This window comes from Mustela lutreola, chromosome X, assembly GCF_030435805.1.
Source record: "Mustela lutreola isolate mMusLut2 chromosome X, mMusLut2.pri, whole genome shotgun sequence".
NCBI lineage: Eukaryota > Metazoa > Chordata > Mammalia > Carnivora > Mustelidae > Mustela > Mustela lutreola.
The window spans coordinates 68,049,505-68,072,069 of NC_081308.1; the positions used below are offsets into that span (position 1 = coordinate 68,049,505).

Genomic DNA, 22,565 nt, shown 5'->3' on the forward strand with positions numbered 1-22,565 from the left:
ATCTTTAGGGTAAAAACCCAGTAGTGCAATGGCTGGATCATAAGGTAGTTCTATTTTCAACTTTTTGAGGAACTGCCATGCTGTTTTCCAGAGTGGTTGCACCAGCTTGCATTCCCACCAACGGTGTAGGAGGGTTCCCCTTTCTCTGCATCCTCGTCAGCATCTGTCATTTCCTGACTTGTTAATTTTAGCCATTCTGGCTGGTGTGACGTGATATTGTGGTTTTGATTTGTATTTCCCTGATGCCGAATGATGTGGAGCACTTTTTCATGTGTCTGTTGGCCATCTGAATGTCTTTGCAGAAATGTCTGTTCATGTCTTCTGCCCATTTCTTGGTTGGATTATTTGTTCTTTGGGTGTTGAGTTTGCTAAGTTCTTTATAGATTTTGTACACTAGCCCTTTATTTGATATGTCGTTTGCAAATATCTTCTCCCATTCTGTCAGTTATCTTTTGGTTTTGTTGACTGTTTCCTTTGCTGTGCAAAAGGTTTTGATCTTGATGAAATCCCAATAGTTTATTTTTGCCTGAATGCAAACATTTAACTGACAGAGCTATCCAGGTGTCCCATGTGATGTAATTTTTAAGATTTTAAATTTGGGGTTGAAATTGTGACTTAAGGTTGTGCACGTTTATTGGCAATTACAACTTAATGGCTGGGAAATTTAGTAGTCCTGAAGATATGTATGTGGATGGGTACAGAGGGGAAAGGAATAATTCTTTGTGAAATACTTAATTGTAGGCCTAAAATTTAGATCTCTGGGCAATTTTAAATATTGCCTGTCAAAGCTTAGTAGGAATTTGACAATAGGTGGGGTATAATTGGTTTACTTAACACTTAAATATGGTTAGTGTATGCCACTTTCCTAAGCCTTTTACAAATAGTATTTTAATATTTATCCTTTATGTATCATTTTGAGTTTGGCAACATTATTAGACTTGGGGGTGCCTGGGGCATCTGCCTTAGGCTCAGTTCAGGACCACAGGGTCCTGGGATCCTATCTTGCTCCTCGAGATGTCCGCATCTGCTTCTCCTCCCTAGGTCTCTTTCAGAGCATGCCGGTGCTTGCTCTCTCTTTCTCTCTCACAAACAAATAAAGTCTATGTAAAAAAGACTTGATACTTATGGCAACTGTGTTCAAACAGTTCCAGCTGAAAATATAATTAATTTCCCCATACATCTCATGACAGATATTCAATTTAAGGCAATACGAAAAGACCGCATCTCACTTTGAATTTAGTGAGATGGAGCCTGTTCCTCTTACTATTAATATTAATTGTTTTAAAAATCTTAGGATTTTGCTATTTTTTAAAATGTGAAAATGGGAAGACAGGATTAAAAATACATTTTTCTCAAATGCTTTCTGTATCATTTATTGCATCATAGACATTTTATGCATCTCATTTCTTTCTAAACTCATGGCGGTAGATACTCTAATAATTCTTTGCATCCTTGGAATCCTCTAGGTTTTCAAGATGATGGACAAGCGAATGGATAAATGGACAAGTGGTTCAAAGCTTTAGATTGGCGATATGAAGGTAATGTGAGGTGAGATACCTGTCCCAACCCCAATATATACATAAAGATTATGAATAAGAAGTCCAATTTTTTTGAGATAATTTTTGAATGGAGGGATGAGTGCAAGTTCATAGTTCTGGCATTTGCATTTGGAGTTAGGCTATAGAGTAACATCACCCCGTTAATTTCATGCTGAGAAAGGCTGAACTATGCAGAAGATGATTTACAAAGACGTCTATGGTACTTAATGGCTCGAGGTTGGGAAACTACAGATGACACAGGTTTTGGTGGGATTTTGTTTTGTTTTTGGTGGTGGGAGGAAGGAGGCGTCTCTGCCGCGCCAAAGATCTCCACGCGAGGGTGCGTGTCAACTCAGGGGCAGCAGGGGGCGGGAGAAGCTCAACTCCGGGGCTCTTGTCCCTCTTCACGTGACGCGTCCCTTTCTTGCATCTCAGGCCCTGCTTCCGGCCTGGGCGTCACCCGGAAGTAGGGGGAGTGAGGAAAGGACGGGTAAAGGCCGCAGGCTCGGGCGGCGGTGGGTGGAGGAAGAGAAGCCGTGGGAGTGCCGCCGCCACAGCCGCTGCCGACGCCACCGCGGCCGCTGTCCCCGACGCCGCCGCCCCCCTTCCCACGGCACCACTACTATTTCTTCTCCTTGTGTGTGAGATTGGTACCTGCGCGTGGATCTGCCTTTGCCACGGGGCTGCGTAGCTCGTGAGGTTTCAGCATAGGAAAGGAAAACCAGGTACGTCCTATATGGGCTCCCTGTCGTCCCCTTCTACTGGAGAGGTGTTCTGTACCGTCAGTCTCTACTACCGAGCGTAGCGGGGTTATTTTAAACAAGACAGTCTCCAAACTCTCACTTCTTCACAACTCTGGTATTTACCACACTTAGTTTTACCTTCCCAGCAGGGGATAATGGAGGGGAGATTGAGTCCTGACCCGTGTCACTTTTCTTGTACTCTTCTGGGAAAGTGCCCTGATCATCCAGTGGCCTATGTTACCCAATTAGTTGAAGGTACAAGAAGGTCCGTACCGGTATTGGAAGTCATATGGACTGAAGACCATTAATGAAATGATGTAAAGAAATATATTTTGCTTTTTGCTTTCTCTTGGAGCATAAGCTAAACTGAGAGAACACTCTCGTTTCCATTTCATTTTGTTCATTCTGCCTCCTTCCCTGTAAAGTTATTCTCCATCCCTGCAGCACCTTTATCTTTGACACTTTGTTGTAGACGTTGGGTTTATCCTAAGCACCAACAGCTCTTTTGTTTCACAAGTTCCTATTTTTAGCATCTGATTTTTGTTTTAGAGTGTGTTCATCTACAGTAATAGGGTTTTGTATTGAGTCTTAATGTGTGCAGGACATTGAATTTGGTGATATTGAGATGTGGGGTGGTAGGGGGTATGCACAAGAAACAGCACAGAGTCTCTGATCTCAAATGAGTTTGCAGTCAAGTTAATTGAGTTAAGTTATGAAGACAGTGGGTTCTAGCAGCCCCACTAATTGAATAGACTGCTTATTTCATCCTTTTTATTTATTAACTTTTCAAAAGATTTATTTATTTGAGAGAGAGAGAGAGAGAGATTGATTGAGCAAACATGCAAGCAGGGAGAGGAGTAAAGGGAGAGGGACAAGCAGATTCTGTGCTGAATTCAGGGCCCAGCCTGAGGTGGGGCTGCATTTGTGACCCTGAGATCCTGACCTGAGCCAAAAATCAAGAGTCCATTGCTTAACCAAGTGATTCACCCAGGTGCCTCTCTCATCCTTTTTAAAGGATATTTTGAACAGAGATTTTATTTTTAAAACTTTCTTGTGTCTATGTTCATGATATGAGAGAGTGTTTTTTGACTGGAGGGTCTCACAGTGCAGTAGGAAAGACAGATACACCCTCCCAGTCTCACTAACATTGTTTGTTAGAGAAAGTGTTATGAGAGTTCAGGGAAGGTAGCATTTGAGGTGGGCCTTGAAAATGGATAGGATTTAACTTTGTAGGAATGGACGTAGGGGAGGGCAGCCCAAGTAGAAAAAAAAATATGAGCAAAGGCTTGGGGGCCTGGAAAGATGCTGGACATGCAACAACATACTGTACATAAACACCCCTATTTCTAACACAGCCACAGCCTCTAAGATAGTACTATTAAAGGGAAAAAAAATACAGACTCTAAAACTGGTAAGCTTAGAACCATATACAGCTACCCTCCAGCCAATAAAAAAGCTTATATATAGAAAAAATACATGAAATGACAAAAGAGTGTTAATGTATGAGATTTAATTCTGATGTAAACTCAAATTTAAAAAAAATAAAGCTTTCTATATATTTTTTATTTAGGCTTTTATTTTAATTCCAGTTAGTTAACATAAAGTAGTATATTAGTTTCAGGTGTATAATACAGTGATCCAGCACTTCCATACATCATCAAGACAAGTGCACTCCTTAATCCCCATTCTCTGTTTACCCCATTCCCTCACCTCCTCCCTTCTGGTAACCATCAGTTCTCTATAATTAAGATTTATCTCTTCCTTTTTTCCTTTTAAGGTTTGTCTTAACCTTAGACAAACCCAAGATTTGTCTCTTGATTTGTCTCTCCCTTTTTCCTTTTAAATCTTGCTATATTTTAATTCTTATTGACTGTTATGACTTAAATGTAATTTGGAATCAATTTTTAAATTGCTGGGAATGAATAACATTATCTGACGCCAGAAGCTGTTCCAGCATTTTCTCAAGGAATTTATGCATTTCCTTTTCTCCTCCGAATTGATTTCTCTACTAGTCTTCTTAACCTGATAGAAACTATTCTTTTCCATTCTTAGTCTTGAAAAGATCTTGATTCTAGGCCTCTAGGTAGGGCTAGAGTAAACACAAATCCCTCCAAAGCGTAGGTTAACATCTCTGATCTCTAATGCAGAAGGTTGTTTTTCCTTGAAAAATGCATGAAGTAGCAGAATTTATTTGAAAATGAGAGAGCATGATGAGCAAAAATAACCAACTAACACATTACAATCTTTACTTCTGTGAGCGCTTTAAGGCAACACATTCCTTTTGTAAATGCCTCATTATAGTTTCTTTTATCTATATATTTAAAAATACTTGAAAAACTTTAATCAAGACTTTTTACACATCCTAATGAGTGAAAATAATGTTCATTTGACAGTTGGGAAATTAAATTGTGAGGACAGATTTGTTTGAGGTGATACAGGTACTGGAACAGGTGGGAATAATATATGGGAGTTTCGTCTTAAAATTCCCTCTACTCATCTTTGTTAAAGGTTTAACAGAGTTTTGCTTTTAAATTGTGATCTTCTTAGGACATAAATCAAAATATGGATGGGGGAGTGGGCAGGAAAGACAGGCCACAGGCCTATTTTGGTTCAATTTACTATCTCAGCAATCATGATTTTTACTTATAAATCTCAGTCTTCAGATTGATTGAATGTGGTATAACTTGCTTACTTACTTGGTAAAGTAGTATGGCAAGAAAATTATCACAATACTTTTAGAATGTGTTTCTTTAAAGTGAAAGGGCAGGATCTCTCTGGTTTCATAAATATGTTGCTAGTTTCTCCAGCACTGTTAGAAAATTGAAGTGATTTTCATATCTCTGTGGGATTAAATGTGTGGGGTATTGGTAGATTACACTAGTTTTCACAGATATTTCTTTCCTTGAAGGGAATGAGGATAAAATGTCCCCATTTTGAGCCATTTTAATTTTGTTTCATGCTTTCTGTCCACATTTAGGATTATACAGCTATGTTTTTTAAAACCTATTTTTACTACATAATTCCCTAGTACAGAAGTTCAATTTTCCAGACCTATACTCAGGAGTACATTTACATAATTTACTAATTGAAATTAATGGGTTATTTCACATCTTAGGGAAATTGTTTTAACTTGGCTATTTAACCTTAGTTGATTTTGTTTTGGTTTAAAAAAGTGTTTTGTTTTGGGACGCCTGGGTGGCTCAGTTGGTTAAGCAGCTGCCTTCAGCTCAGGTCATGATCCCAGCGTCCTGGGATCGAGTCCCACATCGGGCTCCTTGCTCAGCGGGGAGCCTGCTTCTCCCTCTGCCTCTGCCTGCCATTCTGTCTGCCTGTGCTCGCTCTCTCCCCTTCTCTCTCTCTGATAAATAAATAAAATCTTTAAAAAAAAAAGTGTTTTGATTTATGCTGTTGTAATTGTTGCTGATCCTGCTTGTGCATTTGATGTGCCAGCCAAAGACTGGGAGAGAATAATACTGGAATTACTTCCCTGCTCTACTCTGACCTGTGAGTTTGCAGGGCATTGTATAAACTTGGAATTATGAAGAAGATGGTTTTTACTTTCTTGAGTGTTCACCTGAAGTGTGCTACCTGCCATTCAGGAGAAAGCATTAAGAAGGCTTCTGTTGAGACCTGAGAAACTGTCATCAGACATATAAGAACAGGAGAAAGAACACAGTGAAGAGCCCTTTAAAGAAAATTCTCAGGACTGTTTAGGAAAAATTTGTAGCTGACTCTTGGGGTCATGAGGATACTTAAGAGTTGATCCTTGAGCTAACAAAAGGTTACAAAGAGCTTGGTTATGAAGGAGTTCCAAGTGTTAATCCTTGTACTTTGTTGATCCTTGTACTTAACAATGGTAAGCAAAAAAGGGGCTATCTATTTTTTTGGTGAAAATAAGATTATTTGCTCTAAGAATTATTTTTTTAAAAGATTTTATTTATGTATTTGGCAGTGAGAGAGGGAACAAAAGCAGGGGGCGGGGGAGAGGGAGAAGCAGGCTCTCCGTCAAGCAGGGAGCCCGATGTGGGGCTCAGTCCCAGGACTCTAGGATCATGACCGGAGCCGAAGGCAGATGTTTAACGACTGAGCCACAGAGGTGCCCCTGCTCTGAGAATTCTAATTGAATTATTAAATCAATTAATAATGCTCTTAAGACATACCTGGATGGCTTACTCAGTTAAGTGTTTGACTCCTGATCTCAGCGCAGGTCTTGATCTCAGGGTCGTTAAGTTTAAGCCTTGTGTTGGGCTCCATGGAGCCTACTTTAAAAAAAAAAAGATTGACAACCTAACAGAAAAATGGAAAAATAGAAAATATAATAATGATATTAATATAAAGGATATTGTATTGATTATTAATATATTAGTAAAACGCTACTATTAATATTAAAGTATTTGTATACAACCAGTTTCCTCTTGGCCAGTAAATTCTTTCTCTTCTTTTACTATGACATTTTTTTTTTAAAGATTTTATTTATTTATTTATTTGACAGACAGAGATCACAAGTAGGCAGAGAGGCAGGCAGAGAGAGAGAGAGAGGGAAGCAGGCTCCCTGCTGAGCAGAGAGCCTGATGCGGGACTCGATCCCAGGACTCCGAGATCATGACCCGAGCTGAAGGCAGCGGCTTAACCCACTGAGCCACCCAGGCGCCCCTTACTATGACATTTCACTGTTAGCTCTGAATATCAGTTTTTAGTTCAGACTTACAGCCACAATAGGTTGATATTAATTTCTCTTTTTTTTTTTTAAGATTTTATTTATCTATTTGACAGAGAGAAATCACAAGTAGATGGAGAGGCAGGCAGAGAGAGAGAGAGGGAAGCAGGCTCTCTGCTGAGCAGAGAGCCCGATGCGGGCCTCGATCCCAGGACCCTGAGATCGTGACCTGAGACGAAGGCAGCGGCCTAACCCACTGAGCCACCCAGGCGCCCTAATTTCTCTTTTTAAAAGATATTATTTACTTATTAGAGAGATTGAGGGAGCGAGTGGGAGGATGGTCAGAGGGAGAAGTGGACTCCCTTTGGAGCAGGGAGTCTGACTCTGGACTCGATTCCAGGACCCTGGGATCATGACCTGAACAGAAGGCAGATGCTTAACTGACTGAGCCACCCAGACACCCTTGGTATTATTTTCTAATCATACCTGTAAGTGGGTTTTTATGTATTAGCAATCAGATTGGTGTCCTGCGTCTTCAAGTATTGTCCATCTAAAGCAAAGTGTTTTATCTGGCTTCTCTTCTTCTAGCTAGGTGATAATAGAATGAGTTTTAGTAGCCTTAAATTCACTGTATGATGATGGAAAAAAGAATAATATATTTAGTGCAGTGTATTATTTGACCTTGAATTTAGGGTATGATTAGGATTGCATAAGAGTGTGTCTACTATGTTTATTACAAAAAAAAATAACCCACAAGTGCCTGTTTCTTAACTTTAGGGGAACTGTTAAGTCATGGGATCTTGAATCATTTTCTTTCTTTCTTTTTTTGTGTGTGTGTGTGTGCATGTAAATGAAGGAGACCGATCCTTCCTCTGGTATGAGAAAAAAAATCTAGGACTTTGTAGTTTGCACTTTGGTAGGAGTTGAAATATTCTTTCATAGACCAAATTTGATTTCTAGACCTAGCAAGTGGCTAAGCTGAGATTTAAAGCCAGTCAGTCTGGTTTTAGAACCTTGTTCTCACCTTACCTTAAAGGAACTGTATTTTTTTAAGTACATAGACATTTGAGCAAAATTAGCTCTATTGGAATTAAGTTCCTTATTTGTCCTAAAGGGAAAAATATTTATCTTCTTTGAAAGTATGAGCAAATAGTTTACTGCCATACCACCCTGAACGCGCCCGATCTCGTCTGAAAGTATGAGCAAATAGATTTGATGATAAAATAAATTACAGTATTGGCAACTCAAAATTTCTTTGGTACATTCAAACTAAATTCATAAGTAAGGACTCATAGTTTTGTTTTAAGGTAATTACATTATTTAAAGATATGCTAAAGGACCTAATGTTTAAAATGGTGTTGGTCTTATTTTGTTTGTATTTTCTAGGTCTCCCAGGAAGAGAAAAGAAATGGTCTGTGTGTGTGTTTCTTTTTTTGTAAAAGAAAGAAAAAAGAAAAAAAATGTTTACTCAAAATATATATTTCAGACATTAGGTAAATACAAAATGATTTAACAGTACCTACCTCAGAGGATTGTCAGTGAGTTAATATATGTGAAGCCCTAATAGCAGTGCCTCGCAGGTAGTAAACACACAATAAAGTTTAGTTAACATCATTCTTTTAAAAATTATTTACAGTAAAAGTAATGTTAGCAACCTATGTAATAAAATTATAAATTATAGTTTTGTGGTACTATAAATTGGGTGCACTGTAGGAGGAATATACTAATATACAATCAGTACCTGGAAGTAATATTTAGTTTCCAAATAACACCACAGAAAATGGAAAACTCAGATTAAGAGGGCACAGTAGCCTACATTACACCTACATTTCTAAACTCATACTGACAGCTAGCAATTCAGATCACCCTGATGTAGTCTTTCTGTTTTACCACTGACAAAACTCATAACCGTCGGCTTGTATAATTAGTGAGCTACAAACTGTGGGGCCATTGAGCTTCTCTGGATTATTTCTCTAATTGCCAAATGCTGAAACATACTTTTGAATGATTTCTGAAATACAAAATATAGGCAGAGGGAAAGGCTTTGTGTAGGTCTGACCTACTCTGCAAAATAGCTGCATTCTTACAAAGTTGTATGTAAGTTGAGTTTTTATAAATTACATCAGCACACCAAGGAATACATGTTTATTGTGTGCTCATTGTATGTCTAGTGTTTATGTGGGTTCTGTAAGATATGCAAAGAAGCATAAGGAATATGCTCCAATGTTTAACCAGAGAAAGAAGCCCAGTACCAAACAATTACAGAGAAATTAGGTATGATGCTGATTCCAAGGGTATTCAGAACTCAAAAAGAAAGTGGATATGAGTATTTGACATGTTTTTCATGGAGGAGGTGGGTTCATTTACTAAGTCAGCAGTTATTGAGTTGCTGCCATTTGCAAGGTACTGGGGATATGACTTTGTATACAACAGATGTGATCATGCTTTTCTGGAGTTTACAGATGAGTGAGGTGATAGGATTTAAATATGTGGAAGAAAGCATTCCAGGTGAGGGGACCAATCTAAACAAAATCATAGAAAGAAATGGCAATCATGGGCTATATGGCAGTGAGGGTACTTGTCTGACTGTAGTAGAGATTTTATGTTGGGGAAGAGTATTGAAAGGGATAGATGAGGGCCATCATTTGAATGCTTTGATTAGCTATTTAAGTCTGGGGAAGGTAAGGTGGGAACAGTCTTTTGGGATTAAACCTTTGACCTATGGGATCTGACCCTATCTCCAGGGAGATAGTGTCAGAATTGAGTTAAATTGTAGGACACTTAGCTGCTGTCACAGAGAATTGCTTGGTAGGGGAAAACTGTCACAAATCTGGTGCCAGAAGTGTTGTGAGTGTGATAGTAGTATGAGAGTTAAGGAGAAACATGAGAAGAAAGACTGGGTTTTCTTTTTTTTCTTTTTTTAAAATTATTTATTTGTCAGAGAGAGAGAGAACGAGCACACAGGCAGGCAGAGTGGCAGGCAGAGGGAGAAGTAGGCTCCCTGCTGAGCAAGGAGCTGGATGTGGGACTTGATCCCAGGATGCTGGGATCATGACCTGAGCCGAAGGCAGATGCTTAACCAACTGAGCCACCTAGACGTCTCTGGGTTTTTCTAATACAGCCAGCTTTTTAATGCTTTGAGCAGGTATTTAATCTGTGGTAAATTCCTTGGATATGGTATTTTGGAGAGAGTTAGCATGCATGGATTTTGGAGTCATAGGCCTCAATTTGATCACATTTTCATTCTAATTTGTTCCCTGAATTTAGAATTTTTTTTTTTTTTGAGAGAGTACACATGTGAGGGATGGGGCAGAGGGAGAGGGAGAGAGAAAGAATCTTAAGCAGGCTCCATGCTCAGCTTAATCTCATGACCCTGAGATCATGACCTGAGCCAAAATCAAGAGTCTTGATGCTTAACCAACTGAGTCCCTCAGGTGTCCTCTGAGTATAGAACTTTGTATTATGTTTTCTTTTCCTTTTTAAAAAAGATTTTATTTATTTATTTATTTGACAGACAGAGGTCACAGTTAGGCAGAGAGGCAGGCAGAGAGAGAGAAGGGGGAAGCAGACTCCCCACTGAGCAGAGAGCCCCATGTGGGGCTCGATCCCAGGAACCTGAGACCATGACCCAAGCCGAGGGCAGAGGTCCAACCCACTGAGCCACCCAGGCACCCCTGTATTGTGTTTTCTTAGTGGCACAACTATGTAAGCAACAAAATGATATTTACACAGAGCAGCTGGGATCAGTAACTGCTAGTAGCGCCAAGTAGCACTAGAGAGCAATGTGTAAATGAAGTGCCAGTGGGAAGTCCAAGAAGTCAGAAGTAGAAAGAGGTTAGGCAAGGAATAAGGAAGAGATAGATTATGTGATGGTTGATAGAACGCCATCAGAAATATCTTCAAGCAAAATAGAATACATTTGCCTAGCCTTTGTTTTCAGTCATGTTTCTTTATGAATAGTGTGTTTTCTTTGTCCAAGTATGAGGAAAAGAAACTTAGAAGTTATTTGACTCGGCCTCTTGAAGACTACCAGTGGTCATTTTAGGTTTTGTTCTACAGTTGAAGCATCTGACTAGACCATTGTGTCCTAGTTTTGTATTTTATCTCATCACAACTTGGTCAAAAGCTTATGTAGTAAGTTTTGTTTATAATCTGTGTTAGGATTCTCTTAAGGTACGAGTGGATTGCCAAATGAATGCCTGTTATGACCTGCCTTTTGTCTCTTGTTACCTTTGGGTTTAAGGTAAGTATAATCATGTTCTAAGAAGGTTTAACTATATTATTATGATATTTTCTAAAGTTTTTTTTTTCCATCAGATAAGTAGAAATGATCACAGAAGACCATTTTTGTCTCATCCAAATCCTTTATTAGGGTGATCTCCAACCTTATTTTATGGAGGACCTTCTTTTTCTTTCTTTTTTTTTTTAAATTAGGCTCCACACCCAGCATGGGGCTTGAACTCCTAACCTTGAGATCAAGAGTCATGTGCTATACTGACTGAGCCAGCCAGGTGCCCCTGGAGGATCTTATTTTAATCTGAGCTTGAGATCAGGGTGGATACAGTCACTGTAGTTCCTGAGAAGTAGTTGCTGGCTGTACTGTTCTTGCTTTCACTCTGCGAATGTTAGCTGGGATAGCCGGAATGTATAGCAGAAAGAGGATATAGCAGAGTGGAGAAAACATTTTTGGAAACTACCTTGGAGTTCCATGAAGCAAGGTTTCTAGACCTACCTGTAGATCCTGAACTGCAGGTTGGAGACTTCTACTTTATTTCATTTAGTGCTGTTGTCTTACACAACTCCAGGGGGCAGCAGCCACATTGTTAGTATATAAATATTTTAAATATATATAAGTCTGTAAATGTTTTGATGTGGAGTTATACAATATGGCTGGCTAGCATGAAACCTACCCAAACCACTTCTATTTCTAGCCCCTTTCTCTTCTCAGTACCTACAACATTCAGGAGCCATGGTAGTCCCAAATTCATCACTTGAATTTCACTTCCCACCTTAAGGCTCTTCTGTAATCCAATAGATGAAATTTAGATCTTTGAGGATTTTAAGAAGGTCCATCTATTTTCTTACTCTATTTAAGTGTACTCATCAGTAAAATGATGATAATATCTGCCCTAACTAATAGGTTGTTGAGAGTATCAAGTGAAATAATGTATGCAAAAGTTCTTTATAAATTATAGAGTGCTATACAAATATAGGATAATATTCTTCCTTGATGTGTTGTCTTATAGTGGAAAGAGTACTGACTTCGAGACAGGAGTCTAGAATTTAAGTTCCAAATTATGCTATTAAGTTCCAAATTTTTACTTATGTTCCAAATTATGCTATTTAAGTTCCAAATTATGCTATTTGTACTTTGGACAAATTATTTTGTGTTTCTGGCCTTTGCTTCTTTATCTATAAAAGGAAACTAATAATGCCACTCCTCTCCAGCTAGAAACCCAAGAGTTATTTTTTTCTTATCCCACAGTCAGTCAGTCACCAAGTCTGTTGTCTAGTTCTTCTTTTTTTTTTCTTTTCTTCTTCCTTTTTTTTTAAAGTAAGCTCAATACTCAACATAGGATTGAATTTACAACCCTGGGGCACCTGGGTGGCTCAGTGGGTTAAAGCCTCTGCCTTTGGCTCAGGTCATGATCCCAGGGTCCTGGGATCGAGCCCTGCGTCGGGCTCTCTGCTCCGCGGGGAGCCTGCTTCCTCCTCTCTCTCACTCTCTGCCTGCCTCTCTGCCTACTTGTGATCTCTGTCTGTCAAATAAATAAATAAAATCTTAAAAAAAAAAAGAATTTACAACCCTTAGGTCAAGAGTCACATGCTGTATCAACTGAGCCAGCCAGGTACCCCTGTTGTCTGATTCTTGATATTTCTCCCTCCTCGCTATCTCCATTTAATCCTTAATCATTTCCCTTCTGGGCTATACCCTTTTAAGGAATTATGGTAAGGGCACCATGGGTGGCACAGTAGGTTAAGCATCAGGCTCTTGGTTTCAGCTCAGGTTGTGTTCTCAGGGATTGTGAGATCCAGCCCTGCTTTGGGCCCTTTGCTCAGTGGGAAGTTGGCTTGTCTCTCTCCCTCTGCTAATCTCCTCCTCCCACAACTGCCAAGCTCACTCTCTCTCTCTCAAAAACAAAAGCACAGACTGGATCAGACTTACTGGGTTCAAATTTCAGTTATGTCACATACAAGCTGTATGACCTTGGGAAAGTTCCTTACCCTCTCTCTCAATTTCATCATCTGTAAAATGGATATAAAATTAGTACCTATCCCATTAAGTTGTGAAGATTAAAATAGTAAAAAATATTAGGTATTATTATATATTATTATTTACCGACAAAAATTTTCATTGTAAGTGTTGAATGAAAGGAAGCATGTAATAAAACATAGTACGTAATTTTTATTAAAAATGTGTGTATTTATACATATCTGCACATAAAATAATCTCCTAAACTTACACACACACACTCCCCTACCTCAAAATGTTCATTTAGTTATCTCTTGGTAGTAGAATGATTTGTTGCCCTTTTTTAAATTTTTAAAAAGATTTTATTTATTTATTGGACAGAGTCAGAGAGTGAGAGAGCGCGTGTGCATGCGTGCTCGCATGAGCAGGGGAGTAACAGAGGGAGAAGCACACTCCCTACTGAGCAGGGAGCCTGACGTGACATGTGGCTCAGTGCCGGGACTCCGGGATCATGACCTGAGCAGAAGGCAGATGCTTTACCGACTGAGCCACCCAGGTGTCCTTGATTTATTGCTTATTATTTTATGTGCTTATCTGTGTTTTCTATTTTTCTCCAGATGGTGTTTATTCCTTAGATTTTATTTTAAAGATTTTATTTATTTATTTGACAGAGATCACAAGTAGGCAGAGAAGCAGGCAGAGAGAGAGGAGGAAGCAGGCTCCCAGCTGAGCAGAGAGCCCGATGCGGACCCCATCCCAGGACCCTGTGATCATGACCTGAGCCGAAGGCAGAGGCTTTAACCCACTGAGCCACCCAGGCGCCCTATTTCTTATATTTTAAAGGAAAGAAAGGCATAAAACATCTCTTCTGTGAAGTCTTCACTGAACTCCCTTCCTTCATCCTTTAGATCACCAGTATAACATGTATTGCTGAACTCCTTGAAGGCAGAGCCCATGTCGCATTTATTTACCTTTGTATCCCCAGTTGGGCCTAGCACAGAACCTAGAAGACAATAGGAACTTGGCAATATTAGTAAGGTGAAGAAGAGATGGAATTACATGTCTTACCTCATAATATTCCTCTCAACAGTCCCATGAGTAAAAGCCATCTGTATTTTTTAAATGAGTAAACTGCACATCAGAGAGATTAAACAGTTTGCTGAAAGTCACACAGCTACTAAAGGGCAGAATTTAGATTCAAATACAAGTCTGTCTGGTGCCAAGGATGTTCTCTTTAATGTATATCAAATTAATGAACTGCTTAATGAATGTACTTGCTGTCTCTAATGAAACTATGAAGCACTCCTTTATAAATAGAAATGTGTTGTGTGAATGTAAGGATACGTTATTGTTTCTTTTGTGATATTCTGTTCCCACCTGCACCCTCAGTTCTGACTGGGCAAAACTGTTTTCCTGCTCCCACACAATTTTTCCTCTCTCTACCCATATTGTCTTTTTATATTTTGTCTTTTTATATTGCTCATGCTCTACCTACTTTTGATTAACTTGGCTTATAATTATGATATGAAGCTTTTCAGGTTAATCCATCCATTTCCATCAAACTCATTATTGTGCATGCATGTTGAGGAGACTGATTTTGCAAGTATCTAGCCGGGTATAATTTTAAAAAAATATTTTATTTATTTATTTGACAGACAGAGATCACAAGTAGACAGAGAGGTAGGCAGAGAGAGAGGTGGAAGCAGGATCCCTGCTGAAAAGAGAGCCCAATGTAGGACTCGATCCCAGGACTCTGGGATCATGCCCTGAGCCGAAGGCAGAGGCTCTAACCCATTGAGCCACCCAGGCGCCCCTGGCCAAATATAATTTGTTTTATGCAAAAGTATGGCAGATTCATCTTTGAACATAGGTGCTTAAACTCTTCTTAATTTTATCTGTTTACCTTTCTCTGTTCTATGTCCAACTTTAATTTCCTGCATTCATAGCCATGCCTTTTTCAAAAGGAGGTGGTATTTTTAGCTGAAAGGTGTTAGTAATATCTGACTTATTTCTGGGGTGTGTGTGTGTGTGTGTGTGTGTGTGCGTGTGTGTGTACGTACATGAACCCTTCATTAAAAGTAGAAAAAAAGGCAGATGAGGCAAGAGAAGCACTTTGATAATTTATTTCTAAGAACGAAGAGAATATACTAAACCGAAATTTAGAATTTAGTTGTAGCTTGACTTAATACAGCTTTTTTCAGGATTAAAAAAATTGAATCCACTTTAAAGCAAACTAACTGCATCCACTTTGTGAAAATTTCACATCTGAAATTGGGGATGGGGAAGCTCCCTTGTGGGTAAAGTATGTTTTTTACTCTACCAAAACCAGCTTTCTAAGGATTTCAGCCTATTTTTGAGTATTAGTTTTTTAAGATGATGAAGTTCATCCTAGTGCTTTCTAAGAGAGCACAGAACCCCAGAACAGAGGAATGAATTCTGGCGGTGGGGGAAACTTCCTGCAAATCATAATGGATTTGTATTTTAAATTACCCAAATAGTAAATGTTATTGGCTATTTGTCTTGATTTCTGTTCAACAAATGTAAATTGAATTCAAATTAATCTTCTCCCCCAGCAATTTTGTGGATTTGATTAGCCATCAGTATTAGGGCTTCTGCTTGCTTGTGATAGATAACAAAGCACTTGGCTGGCTCAGGTTTGGGAGTTCAAACTGCCCCCCCCTTTTTTCTTTTTTGTATTTTGCTTTTTGTGTTTTTTGTTGTTGTTGTTGTTGTTTGTTTGTTTGTTTGTTTTGAGTAAAAGCCCCTTGTTGGGCGTTGTGGAGACTACTTAAAAAACAAAAAAAAAACCCACATGAATGTAATTAAAGTGAACATATTTTTTTAAAAAAACTAAAAAAGCCAACCAACTAAACAAAAAAGAAAACCCAAAAAACAAAGCACGTGAAACTTCCCAGTTAAAAACTCTAAGGATATGGAATGATGTAGGCCTTCTCTGAATTCATTCTCAGTCATCTGTCTAAAAGATACCTGGGTAAAACAGTTGGTGTTGACAATTTGGACTCGCTATTCCCTTTTTTTTTTTTTTTTTTTTTTTAAAGATTTTATTTATTTATTTGTCAGAGAGCGCGAGCGAAAGCGAGCACAGGCAGACAGAGTGGAAGGCAGAGTCAGAGGGAGAAGCAGGCTCCCCGTGGAGCAAGGAGCCCAATGTGGGACTCGATCCCAGGACGCTGGGATCATGACCTGAGCCGAAGGCAGCTGCTTAACCAACTGAGCCACCCAGGCGTCCCTCGCTATTCCCTTTTTAAAAACTTTTTAAAAACTGAATTCCCCATATATTCCTAGAACATAATTTTTCATCCTTATCTGTTCTTTTCTTGTAATTTTTAAAAAAGATTTTATTTATTTATTTGACAGAGAGAGAGCACAAGCAGGGGGAGCGGCAGGCAAAGGAAGGGGGAAAAGGAGGCCCCCTTCTAAGCAGGGAGCCCGACCCTGGGATCATGACCCAAGCTGAATGCAGGCACTTAACTTACTAAGCCACCCAGGTGTCCCAATCCTTATCTGTTCTGATGGTGATTGAACTTTGAACAGGAGAGGATGTTATCAGATTTTCACCTTCTTTAACTGAAGTGTATAAAACAGGACATTAAAGGAATTGAGGGGTTGGGTGTGGGTGGGGCTATAGATCTGAACTGTATTTACAGAGTGTCTGTTTATTTCATGCTGAAAATTGTTCTTTGGACCTTTGATAAAAAGAAAATTTATGAAAACTATAGATAGTAGAATTAGTCAAAGTATTCTGAAAAATAAATACATACATTATTTTTAGGTTTTGGTCATAGCGTACAAATATTTCATCTCTAAGAATTAAGACAAAATAGTTTTTCTACCAGTATTTTAACTGCTTTTTCAAAAAGATTTTATTTATGTATTTGACACAGAGAGAGATCACAAGTCGGCAGAGAGGCAGGCAGAGAGAAGGGGGAAGCAGGCTCCCCACTGAGCAGAGAGCCTGATGTAGGGCTCTATCCCAGGACCCTGAGAGCATGACCAGAGCGGAAGGCAGAGATTTAAACCACGGAGCCATCCAGGTGCCCTTAACTGCTTTTTTTTAAGTCCTGGGAAGATTGATTATATTCTTACCTGATAAAGAAGATACCTCTGCATAATCAGCAAGAGGAGTTACCAGGCTATTCCACATATACTATTACAACTTCTTCCAATATAAGTCAAATGTTAGTGTGCATAGGATTGGTGGTATAAATCTACCTGATACCTTTTTGGTTTGGCTGATTTAATAGTATGAATGAAGCCAAAGTTACAGATCTCATCTCTGTGAGTGTACTTGGCTTCTGGTGTCATTAGCTATACCTCTAACTCTGCTGCACAGTTTTATGAATGCAGTTTGTTAGTTAAGAGGGAAACTAGCCCAGGAAAGCTATCAGTCAGTAAGATAGCCATCATCAGTGGCCATACTTTTTTTTCTCTCCTGATAGGAGGATCTGTAATATCTAGATGTGTTTGTAATTTCAAACACAACGTACACATTTTCACTTATCAATGGAGACTGCACTTAGAAATTATTCCTTTGGACTTTCAGGATATTCTGAAAGTGAATTGGGGGAAATCGGAGGGGGAGACAAACCATGAGAGACTGTGGACTCTGAGAAACAAACTGAGGGTTTCCGAGGAAAGGGGTGTGGGGGATTGAGTGAGCCTGGTGTTGAGTATTAAGGAGGGCACATATTGCATGGAGCACTGGGTGAGGTGCATAAACAATGAATTTTGGAACACACACAAAAATTAAATTAAAAATTATTTGTAGTTTCTTAAAACTTGAAAATTTTTCTTTTTCTTTTTTCTTTTTTTTTTTTTAAAAGATTTTATTTATTTATTTGAGAGATAGAGGTCACAAGTAGGCAGAGAGGCAGGCAGAGAGAGAAGGGGAAGCAGGCTCCCTGCTGAGCAGAGAGCCCGATGCGGGGCTCGATCCCAGGACCCTGGGATCATGACCTGAGCTGAAGGCAGAGGCTTTAACCCATTGAGCCACCCAGGCACCCCCAAAATTTTTATTTTAAAATTTTGTTTTCATTTAGTATTTTACTATTTCATTTACAGCTCTGTAAGGGGAGAAATATATCAGAAAAAAATACAATTTTCTCATTCTGAAAATTCTGAATGATTCTGCTTTGCCATAAGGGATAAGAAAAGACAGAAAAGCATGTGTACAAACACACAAATATTATCTTTGAAGCTAAAAAATACCATATTTCAGTATTAAATGCTAGGGACTAGGGTGAAAGGGTGAGGGCATGTGAAAAGTAATTTATGCCAACTGTTTCTTTCCTTGAATTAGCATTTATCTTGGGTTTGATACTCAACTGCACTCATATTGGGAACTTAGTGAAAACTACCTAGTGATTCCACTTTGAACTTACAACCCATGTATGACTAAGATTTTCTGAGTACAAGCCTATCTGTAGGTCAGATAAACTTTAGGAGCTCTTGATGTCTCTCCTTTTACATATATTTTCTATTTATCATAATATGAATAAAAAGGTAAAGAGATTTGGAGGTAGTACAGGAGAATGGTCTGGAGTGAGAGTTCTGGGGTCAGATTATCTGGTAGTTTGTGCTCATCTTCACTCCTTGGTTTATTGACTCAAGCATGACCTTGAACAGGCAATTTTGCCCTCCAAGTCTCAGTTCTTTTTATTGTGAAAGAAGCGTAGTATACTATCTGCCTTATAAGATAAGTATGAGAACTGAAAGAGACAACCGTTCTACAAAGTTCTGGGCATGGTCCATTTTGTCTGGCTACCTTTCATCTTGGAAATGGATCCTCATTCATCTTCCATGGATCCAAAGTGAAGCTTTGGCTCCCATGCTTTGGTTTCAGTACTGCTTGAAGTATTCTAACAAATGTATGCGAGCTTTGGAACATAGACATCCCTGACATGGTGTTGCCTGGTGGTAGTTTTTTCTTTTAATTATGGTAAAATTATATTATTATGACAACAAAATTTTACCATTTTAACTATTTCTTTTCTTTTTTTTTTAAAGATATTATTTATTTATTTGACAGACAGAGATCACAAGTAGGCAGAGAGGCAGAGAGAGAGAGAGGGAAGCAGGCTCCCCGCTGAGCAGACAGCCCGATGCGGGACTCGATCCCAGGACTCTGAGATCATGACCTGAGCCGAAGGCAGCGGCTTAACCCACTGAGCCACCCAGGCGCCCCCATTTTAACCATTTCTAAGTGTACAGTTTAGTGGCATTAACTATATTCATGTTGTTAAACAACCATCATCACCATCTCTCTCTTGAGCTTTTCTCATTTTCCCAGACTGAAACACTGTACCCATTAAACAATATTCATGGCAGTTTTTGTTTATTTGTTCTCAGACTTTGTGACTAAGGCTGCTAATTAGGAGAAATATTACTCTATACAAAGAAAGACATAAACAAAGAAATGTGATTAGAAATCTGTATTATCCCAAAAGCACAACCCATACGTGAAAAAAATGGTTATTTGGACTTTATTTATTAAAATTAAGAACTTTTGGGGGCACCTGGGTGGCTCAGTGGGTTAAAGCCTCTGCCTTCGGCTCAGGTCATTATCTCAGGGTCCTGGGCTTGAACCCCACATAGGGCTCTCTGCTTAGTGGGGAGCCGGCTTCTCCCTCTCTCTCTGCCTGCCTCTTTGCCTACTTGTGATCTCTGTCAAATAAATAAATAAAATCTTAAAAAAATTAACAACTTTTGTCCTATGAAAAAAAATGAAATGACAAGTCACAGATGGAGAGAAAGTATTTATAAATAACATTTCTGACAAAAAGTTGTATCAGAATAAAATTAAAAAACCCTCAAATTTCAAAATTCAAAATGAGAAAATAACCCAGTAACAAAATGGGCAAAAGCTCTGAATAGACAGTTCATCTAGAAAATATACAAATAGTAAATAAAGTAAATACAAATTAGGCAGATGCAAATGAAAACCATTAAAGAAATGCAAATTAAAACCACAGTGATGATTTAACAAATGTTGATAGTGGGCAAGGTTGTTGTACATGGGAGGGAAAGAGTATGTGGGATATCTTATACTTTCCATTCAATTTTGTTGTGACCCTACCAGTACTTTAAAAAATATTTTTAAAAAATGATGTGAGATACCACTATACACCTATTAGAAAACTGCAATACCATGTGTTAGCAAGGCAAAACAACTGGAACTTTCAGATATTCCTAGTGGGAATGAAAAATAGTACAGCCACTTTTGGAGGCAGTTTGCTAGTTTTTTATGAAATTAAACATATATTTACCATATGGTTCAGCAATTCTAGGTATCTAGCCAAGAGAAGTGAAACCTATGTTCACACAAAAACCTGTACGTGAGTATTTAGGCCAGCATTATTCAGTATTAATCACCAAAAACTGGAAGCTATCCAGTTATTTCAACTGATAGATAAACAGATTGTCCTATACCCATACTGTGAAATACTACTCCATGACAAAAGAGGTACTGCCTGTTGATTCATGCAATAATATAGGTAAATCTTAAAATGCATGTAATTAAGTGAAAAGCCAGATTCAAAAGACTATATAATGTGATTCCATTTATATGACAATCTGAAAAAGCAAAAATATAAGGAAGAAAATAGGGCAGTGGGTGCCAGGATTTAGAGATGTAAGAAAGTTATTAAGTAAATTGGTTATTAAGGGGCAGCATGAGGGAATTTTGGAAGTGGTTCTTGTGTCCTCCCAACTCCCAGCCTCTGTTGACCACTCTCACCAAAGTAATAGGCATTGCTTGATTCAGTAGAATGTTTGGGTAAGTTAATGATAGATTTTGTGAGCAAACTACCTACTTGAGCTCTTCAGACTGTTAGGATAAAGCTTTTATCTTGCAGAACAGGCAGCCCAGGATGGAAGTTGCTGAAACAAGGCAAATGTTTTCCCCCTTTTTTTTTTTAAGATTCTATTTGTTTTCCTTTTATAATTATTAAAGTATAAGGGAACACATGAAAGTTGTAGGGAACAAGATTTTTTTTCAGAGAATGCTTTTTTTCATGATTTTATTTAAATTCCAGTTAATATACAGTATAATATTAGTTTCAGGTGCAGGATTTAGTGATTCATCTTTTATATACAACAACCAGTGCTCATCACAAGTGCCCTCCCTCCTTAATACCAATCACCCATTTAACCCATGCACCCGCTCACCTCCCCTCCAGTAACCCTCAGTTTGTTCTCTATAGTTAAGAGTCTGTCTTCTGGTTTGCCTCTCTTCCCCACTCCCTTCCATGTTCATCTGTTTTATTTCTTAAATTCCACATATTAGTGAAATTCTATGGTATTTGTCTTTCTCTGACTTGTTTTGCTTAGCATAATACTCTCTAGCTCCATCCATATCATTGAAATTTTCAAAAGGCTCATTCATTTTTAGTGCCTTTTAAAAAAATATTTAAAAAAATTTTAATCTCTACATCCAACATGGGGTTTGAACCTACAACCCTGAGAACAAAAGTTGCATGCTCTTCTGCCTGAGCCAGCCAGGTGCCCCAGTTTTAATACATTTTAAAAAGTAAATATAAATTTTCTCATGAACATCAGGTATCCTACAACTCCTGTGAAACAGCCTGCTAGCAATAGACATATCCCAGAATTTTTATAGGATTGGGTTAACCAAAGTGGGATTTGAAGTTATTTAAGGAATATACGTGGGCAGCAGGTTGAATCATCTGTTTCCTAGGATTTATTTATGTGTGTAACCCCACATGGATTGTCAGTCACTCTGTTTCAATAAACAGTATGTTCATGCAGTAAACTTCATAAAGTACAGCAAAAAATCCAAACTAATATCAGAACTACTGCTCTTCAAGATAACTGTTTATTTGGTCTTCCAAACTTCTTGCTGTGCAAACATGCATACTTGTGTCTGTTTCTTTTTAAAAATAAAAATTTATTATTCAATATATTATTGCCTGTTTTTATATATAAGAAAATTTAACTTTAATAACTATATGGTATTCCATTGAATACATGGGCCATCATTTATTTTACCAGTCCTCATTTTTTTAGTCATTTAACTTGTATTCATTTTTTTTGTGAAGAGTATTCTTTTTTTTTAAAGATTTTTAAAAAAGATTTTATTTATTTATTTTGACAGACAGAGATCACAAGTAGGCAGAGAGGCAGGCAGAGAGAGAGGGGGACGCAGGCTTCTTGCTGAGCAGAGAGCCCAATGCAGGGCTCGATCCCAGGACTCTGGGATCATGGCCTGAGCCGAAGGCAGAGGCTTTAACCCACTGAGTCACCCAGGTGCCCCAACATGGTTAATACTTTATAAGATTTTTGATAACATACTTCCAGATTTTCATCCAGAAAGCTATCATTTCACGCTTCCACTAGCAGTATAGGAGAGTGTTTATTTAACACTTAACACCAGATGTTATTAAAATTCTTTCTAA

General features: G+C 38.5%; 1 protein-coding gene across 4 annotated transcripts in view; it reads left to right on the forward strand.

Moving 5' to 3' along the window:
* The first annotated feature begins 1,493 nt into the window (after positions 1–1,493).
* ATP7A (ATPase copper transporting alpha) overlaps positions 1,494–22,565 on the forward strand; it is a 187,575-nt gene continuing 166,503 nt past the window's right edge. For 2 of the 4 annotated variants that reach the window (XM_059156508.1, XM_059156510.1), the window contains exon 1: positions 2,012–2,263. Coding sequence is in view for 1 of the 4 variants with exons in the window: in XM_059156507.1 (XP_059012490.1) it covers positions 1,533–1,538 (6 nt within the window). In the remaining 3 variants the exon portion in view is untranslated. Of the gene's footprint in view, positions 1,549–2,011; positions 2,264–22,565 lie in introns of those variants that run through there. The other 2 variants (XM_059156507.1, XM_059156509.1) reach the window with 2 other exon arrangements.